The sequence below is a fragment of the Pecten maximus genome, chromosome 9, assembly GCF_902652985.1.
Source record: "Pecten maximus chromosome 9, xPecMax1.1, whole genome shotgun sequence".
Lineage (NCBI taxonomy): Eukaryota > Metazoa > Mollusca > Bivalvia > Pectinida > Pectinidae > Pecten > Pecten maximus.
Genome location: NC_047023.1, coordinates 8,518,804 through 8,528,256, shown reverse-complemented (window position 1 = coordinate 8,528,256; position 9,453 = coordinate 8,518,804). Strand labels below are relative to the sequence as shown.

General features: G+C 36.9%; 1 protein-coding gene across 2 annotated transcripts in view; it reads right to left on the bottom strand.

The window, feature by feature from the left end:
* Positions 1-7,241: 7,241 nt before the first annotated feature.
* Positions 7,242-9,453, bottom strand: part of LOC117334520 (spatacsin-like) — a 63,617-nt gene continuing 61,405 nt past the window's right edge. For both annotated transcript variants that reach the window (XM_033894195.1, XM_033894196.1), the window contains one exon: positions 7,242-9,385. In XM_033894195.1, coding sequence (XP_033750086.1) covers positions 9,196-9,385 — 190 coding nt within the window. In that variant the 3' untranslated portion in view covers positions 7,242-9,195. The remainder of the gene's footprint in view (positions 9,386-9,453) is intronic.

Here is a 9,453-nt window from a genome sequence, read left to right as displayed (position 1 = left end):
ATAAAATAGTTATTTTTCACTTGAATTATGACTTTGTGATTTTTATCATTCACAGTTCATTGTAATATGTCCAACATAAAAATAACACAAAATAAAGTCTTTAGACTAGAAAACACGTAATAGTTTTCAAAATTAACTTTCCTGCTTGGGAATAGATGAAAATAAAGTTAATTGTTCACGCGAATACTAATTTCACTCGCGAATACTAATTTCACACGCGAATCCGAGTCAAAATATAAAATCAATTATTTTTACTGTTCTGTCTTTATGATAATTACTGAAACCGACTCGGTTTTTTAACTTCGCGTTCCGATCTTGTCCCATACTCCTCAATCTGTGATGATGGTGACTGCGGCTTGAGGTCTGTCGGGACATGTCTGTTAAGCTCTGGTTTCGAACTTGGGGCCATAAGTGGTGGTTCATAGTCTATTTCCTCCTTTAACTCAGTGGGTAGCGACTTTGTTGGTTTAAGGTGTCGTCGATTCCTTCTGTATAAGCAGAAGAAGTTGTAAGAGTTGCCCCCCTTGAACGCAGATTACTCTGCGCGTGAAATACTATGAATTTGCATGGACAAAATCCATCATAGCGAGATATGAGAGAAACAGCTTTTTCTGTAGAAATGACGGCGCTAAAGTAGCATCTTTCTCTGTAGAAATGACGGCGCTAAAGTAACAACTTTCTCGGTAGAAATGATGGCGCTAAAGTAACAACTTTCTCGGTAGAAATGACGGCGCTAAAGTAACAACTTTCTCGGTAGAAATGACGCCGCTAAAGTAACAACTTTCTCGGTAGAAATGACGGCGCTAAAGTAACAACTTTCTAGGTAGAAATGACGGCGCTAAAGTAACAACTTTCTCGGTAGAAATGATGGCGCTAAGTAACATCTTTCTGTGCAGAAATGACGGCGCTAAAGTAACATCTTTCTCGGTAGAAATGACGGCGCTAAAGTAACAACTTTCTCGGTAGAAATGATGGCGCTAAGTAGCATCTTTCTGTGCAGAAATGACGGCGCTAAAGTAACAACTTTCTCGGTAGAAATGATGGCGCTAAGTAACATCTTTCTGTGCAGAAATGACGGCGCTAAAGTAACATCTTTCTCGGTAGAAATGACGGCGCTAAAGTAACAACTTTCTCGGTAGAAATGATGGCGCTAAGTAGCATCTTTCTGTGCAGAAATGACGGCGCTAAAGTAACATCTTTCTCTGTAGAAATGACGGCGCTAAAGTAACAACTTTCTCTGTAGAAATGACGGCGCTAAAGTAACATCTTTCTCGGTAGAAATGACGGAGCTAAAGTAACAGCTTTCTCTGTAGAAATGACGGCGCTAAAGTAACAACTTTCTCTGTAGAAATGACGGCGCTAAAGTAACAACTTTCTCTGTATAAATGACGCCGCTTAAGTAACAACTTTCTCGGTAGAGTTTAATCTTGTAATAATAAAATTGGTGCCTTCATCAATTTCCATTAATAACTTAAAGTAATTCCTATGTTAATACAAAAGTCTAGTATCCTCTTGTTTCTTATTACAAGATAGTTAGAGTTTAATCTTGTAATAGTGAAATTGATGCCTTGATCAATTTCTATAAATATAAGTGGCTAAAAGCTAATTGTTACTCTTAAATGATCAATATTTGTTAATTTAAGTTTAAGAGAATACTCATTGTTGTTAAATTATTGACTTGTACTCGAGGTTGTTTTACTCCAGTATTAAACTAACTTAGGAAATATAGATCTACAAGTTGTTGAATTATAAAATTTATTTTGTTATTGAAATGTTGTTACAATAACTAGCTCATAAAAATACAAGTCATTTACAGAAATAGAATGCTATAAACAGCTTGGCTGTGATATTCTGTACATTTGTACTTATACGCTACCATTTACAATAATTGTTACATCATTACACTGTCACAGCTTCTAATTATTCAATAATTAGAAGAGAGAGCGAGAGACCATTGTGACTCTGTATCTGAAATACTGAAATTATATGTATTGAACTTGTACTGAGGCGTTGAGTTCTTCTTTCAATTAATTGGCTAATCTGATGATCGGTGACCCTTCTCGTGACCTAAAAAGGTTTGAGTGAGGAGCCCTCAAGTAGAGGCGAAGGCGAGATTCGCTTCAATAACATGCATCCTTGAATTCATTGATTCTTGAGACGTAGTGAAACAATAATTTCAAACAATCTGAAAGATGTTTACAGAATCCGAAGAGTTCTTGGAAGGCTGTCTTGGTGACATTAAACAAGATTTGACTTCAGCGTGGAAGATTTCGAGTTCTGGAATGACAAAGTTATATTGTGAAAGAGGTAGGCCAACGAGAGCGGTAGCAGATTAGGTACATTTGTATCAATTCTTGTAAATTATTAAATTAGCATCGACACTGTAATTAATATATTGTGTGATATTTGAACAATACTCAGCTTCAATTGGAACCATTAAAATGCCAGCGAAATCGTAACTGTAACTCAAATTCGATAAAACGATAGCAGAAATAGTACAAGAGAATAAGACCAGGTGTTCCGGAATGATCAGCGTTTCCTGCTTCAACGACGACATCCGCTGTAGTTAACATGGTGATATTTTTGTTTGTTCACGTGTTGCCGTAGTTACTTTGTTGATTTATGTGCTGTTGATGTGTTGCCGTAGTTACCATGGTGATTTATTTTTATTCACGTGTTGCTGTAGTTACCATGGTGATTTATTTTGATCACGTGTTGCCGTAGTTACCATGTTGATTTATTGTTGTTAACGGGTTGCCAAAGTTACCATGATGATATATTTTTATTCACAAGTTGCCGGGGTTACCATGGTGATATATTTTTATTCACGTGTAACCGTAGTAACCATGGTGATTTATTGTTGTTCACGTGTTGCCGTAGTCATCATGGTAATCTATTTTTGTTCATGTGTTGCTGTAGTTACCATGGTGATGTGTTTTTGTTCACGGGTTGCTGTAGTTACCATGGTGATATATTTTATTCAAATGTTGCCGTAGCTACCATGGTGATATATTTTTGTTCACATGTTGCCGTAGTTGCCATGGTGATTTATTGTTGTTCACGTGTTGACGTAGTTACCATGGTGATTTATTGTTGTCCATATGTTGCCGTAGTTACCATGGTGATTTATTGTTGTTCACGTGATGACGTAGTTACCATGGTGATTTATTGTTGTCCATATGTTGCCGTAGTTGCCATGGTGATTTATTGTTGTTCACGTGTTGACGTAGTTACCATGGTGATTTATTGTTGTTCATATGTTGCCGTAGTTACCATGGATATGTATTGTTGTTCACGTGTTGCCGTAGTTACCATGGTGATTTATTGTTGTTCATATGTTGCCGTAGTTACCATGGAGATTTATTGTTGTTCACGTGTTGCCGTAGTTACAATGGTGATATATTTTGTTCATGTGTTGCCGTAGTTACCATGGTGATCTATTGTTGTTCACGTGTTGCCGAAGTTACCATGGTGATTTATTTTTATTCTCATGTTGTCCTAGTTACCATGGAGATTTATTTTTGTCGTGTGTTGCCCTAGTTACCATGGAGATTTATTTTTGTCGTGTGTTGCCCTAGTTACCATGGGATTTATTGTTGTTCACGTGTTGCCATAAAATGAATATGCATACCCTGCCTACACTGCTCTCCGGCCATCTGTCAGAAATCGTCCGTCCGTCGTCCAGCGCTACGTTATCGCTAGTGATTGCCATAGTTACCGTTATTAACAAAGATCAAAGGAGCTTAATGAAGAAATAAAGACAATGTATGTATTTTCTAAAAGTACATATGTACTAAAAGAAGCTGTTACTTAATGATATCAATATAACAATAACTTGAGAAGCAACACAGTATATTAGAGACAAAAAACTCGTATTCGGCCATTTCCATGTGATAGTAATCACACTAACCAACAAATTTGCAGATGCTAGCCAAGATAAAATCCAAAATTTATGTTTTTGGCGCAAATAATGTCAGTGAGATTGAGGGGTGATTCTTATTAATGACTTAAAGCTTTTCGTACGCAACATAAAAAGGCCATTACAGTAAATTGATGTCTATTATGGGTCTGTCAAGTTTGTGAAAAAAAATAATTTCCCGAATACGAGGAGCATGAACTTTGCGATCTATTAAGTAAATACAGAAAAAAAAACGGACTGAGGTTGAGAATATGTTGGACGTCGTTGACATTTGAGCCCCGCTAAATGTGGTACCGATAGGCTTAACGAAATATCGGTACCAAAAGTGTGGAAATGGGGGAGAGTGTGTTAGGGACAGTAAAATGGATTTTACAAGATGTCGCGAATAGATTGGGGATGCATCAACAGCCGATTTTAATCAGTTGAATTAACAGAGATTTATCCTATCTTCTAATTAGATATATATGCATATAAAATCTATACAATTATTGTGATAATCACCTTCAATAAAAAATCGAAACGTGCACAAATGAAGATAGGGCTTCAGAAGAGATTTTAAAGGTTTTTATGTCAAACGCAACGACTCGCTAATAAAGAGCTTAGAAAATAAAGTGCTAGAAAGAAGTCGGGCGAAAATACATGTACACGAAAATCAGAGGCGACACAGCAAAGTTGGCAGACGCTGCTCTGAAGGACGCATGAAAATAACGCTAAGACAATGGTCAACTCACAGACTCTACAAACGTAACTTTTTAAACTCTGAGACGAATCACAGAAGCATGGACCATTAGCGACGAAGACTACCTTCTCCGTGAGGACCAGGTGTCAATTTTGTCGCCGCATTGCCTCTGGAGGGGAGAATCTACAACCACACAATTCAGTTCGAGGTTATACCACAAATAGATGAAAAAAGTAGATAGTAAAATTCTCGAACATTGAGGTATGGAAGATGAATCGAGGTTTGTGGAGAACTTCGAATCTACCATTGAGTAACATATATGCTTACTAGCGCATGCGCCTAGAGTGAAGAAAGGAGAGAATATACCGATGTGATAAAAAGCCCGTGATTCTAACTTGAAATCGTAAAATGCAGACCACTGAAAAAGTACCAGGTGAATAATACCATGAGTTCCTTGAGGGTAAGCGTCTTCGGCTTGTTTGACGACTACCACTATATAAATCTAGGTCACGGCGATACCCACTGTACAAATCTAGGTCACGACGACATCCACTGTACAAATCTAGGTTACGACGACACACAATGTACAAATCTAGGTCACGACGATACTGCTGTACAAATCTAGGTCACGACGACACCCACTATACAAATCAAGGTCACGACGACACCCAATATACAAATCTAGGTCACGACGATGCCCGCTGTACAAATCAAGGTCACGACGACACCCGCTGTACAAATCTAGGTCACGACGATGCCCGCTGTACAAATCTAGGTCACGACGACACTCATTGAACAAATCTACGTCACAACGACACCCACTGTACAAATCTAGGTCACGACGACACCCGCTGTACAAATCTAGGTCACGACGATACCCGCTGTACAAATCTAGTTCACGACGATACTCGCTGTACAAATCTAGGTCACGACACCCACTGTACAAATCTGCGTCACATCCGGGCTGAGCCATCAAAACAAGAACTAGTGTAGTGACCAACGGATCTAAAAGCATCGAGTATGTCTGACGTCATGTCGCACATAGAAATGAAATATTTCCAAATGATATCATTATGGCGAGTAGTCTTATTTAACATCGCCAATACAAATGTTAATATCGATACCATCATAGACACTACAGCAGAGTTAAAAGTCTAGTACACCAATACTACCCCTCTCCTTAATAGTATCCAATCAGGAATCATCGCCGTCATTAGGATTTCTGCCAAAACATGTTAACTTAAATACATAAATCCTGTTTGATAAAACGTCTATAGATGCGGGATTATCTAATCAAAACAGTAATCAATTAGAGTAAATGGGACAGGTGAAGCTAAATGGAAAATAACGATGAATTAATATCCTATGGACCTATCAGCAGCTTAGTATAACTCAAAATGACTAAACTAAATGAAGACGTGATAGGGCAATGCAAGACATGTCGTGTGTAAGCTGTTAGCGCCAAAATGGCAGCTCCGGCTGCATGATCCACAGGGAGTTGAGCTGTAGTAAATCTGCTGTAGATTATTTTGTGTAATTAGACTTCGGCACTTGAAGCTGTAGTAGATCTGTTGTAGATTATTTTGTGTAATTAGATGGGGACACTTGAAGCTGTAGTAGATCTGTTGTAGATTATTTTGTGTAATTAGATGGGGACACTTGAAGCTGTAGTAGATCTGTCATAGATTATTTTGTGTAATTAGATGGGGACACTTGAAGCTGTAGTAGATCAGTCCTAGATTATTTTGTATAATTATACTATAAGACTTGGGCACTTGCAGGTGTAATAGATATTTCCTAGATTATGTTGTACAATAAGACGGTAACACTTGAAGCTGTATTAGATCTTTCGTAGATTATTTTGTACAAATATCTCTGGTCCTCCATCAGCCTTCTGAGCATCCCTCCTCCCTGGTCCTAAAGATGTTGGTGACATTGTGGTGACTGTGATCATGGGGGCTTGTAACTAACTTCAAAAAAATACAGACTCTCCATTTTCCAATTTAATCTTTATTTCTCCACCAACTCAATACTTACTACCCTGAAAGATAGTTTTGAATAACAATTCAATAACTTAAAAACAATATGTGCAACATTTTTATCATCATTAAATACCAAAATAAAATGCTTGAAATGGAAGGGAGCATTTTTTAATATATCGGTTTATCCAATTGTATTTTTCAGCTTCTGAAAACAACATGCATGATTATAATATTTCTACAGTCTGAGTTTATGTAAACCTGATCAAAATCAATGTGCAAGAGTTGTTGTTTTTCTCAAATTGATAGTGTAGATATATAGAGGATATCTAACAGTGTCTTCAGTAATACCAAATATATTTCACGAGTGGGGCTAATATTTTGATATTTTTCACGAGTGCGCAGCACGAGTGAAAAATATCAAAATATTAGCCGCAGGAGTGAAATATATTTGGTATAACTGAAGACACTGTTAGATATTCTGTTTATTATATTTTTTTATCAACGAAAAACCTACCCCGTATGCTAACTAGGCCTACAGCGATAATTTGTAAACAAAAAAAGTAGTTTCCCCTGTCCAGGTGCTGACATATATGTCGGGCTTTCTGATTGGTCAATTATTTTGGTATTTTCTAATCATTAATTTGATTGGTCAAATCAGCAAAAGTGATATTTTCCACTAGTGAAAAATGTGATGAAAAATATCACTTTTATAGAATGAATAATTTTTGATATTTCACTGGTAAAAATGTAATAAATAAATTTCATGTAATTTCAGAAGTTCTCCATTTCCTCATCAGTGTACAGGGAGGGGACACTACATGTACAGTTTATATATATATGGCGAGGCAAAATTGAACCTGTTTTGTTCCTCATATGGTACAGAAGTCAAAGCATTCCATACTTGCGAGTCCCTCAACCTGATTCATGCTTGAAACCAAAGAATTCCTTAATTTGGTTTGTTTTTGGCAAAGCAAACTTGCAGCAAAATTTTATTGAAATTACTGTAGCTGTTTTGTTTCTGCTGAATTAAAATCAGTCACATATGTAACGTGCACTGAGAAAACAACAGAGCGGTCCAAGAGCTGACCACACTCGACATTGCTAAACTTACATACACAGACACGACACTCAACCGCACAGCCACAAAAGCTAGCTATTGGACTATGCAGCTGAAATACCCATATCCATCAACCATCCCATTTACATATTTTATACAAAGGATATGTTAGAATGAAATAACATCAGTACTATGGAACATTTTCTTCAGGTTATAAATATGTATGTAAGTATACTTCGGTATATCACAACCCGTACTTGGTTTTAAGTGTGACGTTTCGGTGACTATACTTTTTCACCTTTATCAGACAAAGTGACCAGTGCAGCACTTGTGCAATGAAGTCTGAAGTATACAAGATTTTATAGAATTAACAGGTCTTTTCTGTCAACACTAGTGTCCACCAAGGCGTATCAAACCCCAGCCAGCTAAGTGAAAAGCAAGTGTGCGGCCCGACCACCCAAGGTTTTAAACAAAGCGTAGCCAAATCGACTTCAGAATGCGGTCATCAAAATGTCACACAATAATTAATGACTGATTGTGATAAATCAAAGTCTAGCAGTGATGTCTAATATAACATGGCGATCATCTAAATACTGATACATCATGTTATAGACTAATATACAAATTGATATCCTGCAAAAAATCATTATTATGTTCAAATATTTACATTTGGCAACCCGGTCTTCCTCCTGTTGCCTCAATGTTAATCTGGGTTGCATCCATGTGCGGATAGATGCAGTCCAGTTCACAGGACGTGATTATTACATTCATTTTGATCAATGTCATAGAAATGCTTCGCTCTGCATTTCAAATGAATCAAACGCAGAAAAGATTATGATTGCAAACAATTGCATTACTATGATGTCATTTTTGAGCTATGTTGATCATCTTCAATGCAAGACTTTGTACTGTTAGTCGGATTGGTTGCAAATCAAACTCAGAAAGGAATTTGATTTAACGATGACATTCTTTCAAATGAGCAAACAAACAAAAAATTAGTGAAAATAAACGGGCGTCATTCTATCTATCTGTCACCCATATTGCATTCATATTGACAATAAATACAATGTAACAAGAGTTTAATTGTTAAATAAATACACTTACTGGTCATCAAATTGTATTGCACTCAAAAGCCAGATATGAAAGACAGATGGCAACATTAATAGAAAGTTAGTTTGATGTCATAACTATGGACTGTTAATCGGTTTATATTCCTCAAAAAGCCAGCCACAGTAACAACTATAGTATAGTGGACTCAGAAATTGTCCATCCCACTTGGTCAGTTCTACTGTATAATATACCTATATATACACTGTAAACCAAGCACTCGTACATGTTTTACTACAGAAGTTTCACTTCCCACTAAAGTTTTGGTGATATATACATCTTTATGTGAACAATACTCTTTCAAGTTAGATTTTTCCTTTCAGTCTTAAATCCATGATTCCTAGTCACGGCAGCAAGTTTATGTTGCAATGTACACAGAATTGAGTTCAAACAAAGTTTATGTGGCCATGTTCCTGATCACAACAAGTTTACGTGGCAATGAACACCAAGTTTATGTGGCCAAGTACACCAGATCCTGAATATAACTGCTGTTGTCTCCCTTCTCCATGGTGGTCAGGAGATCTCTGAAGCCGAATTCCTGTGCAACCTTGTACTTCAACTTGACGTCCCTACAGTGAGTCTCCAGAAATTTCTTTAGATTGTTTAGTGACTGAGCAGACGGATTTTGTTCCTGTTGAAATCTGAAAAATGAAGGAATAGACAATAAAGCAAAAAAGAAAATAAAAAATTGTAAAATATTTAATTGTTA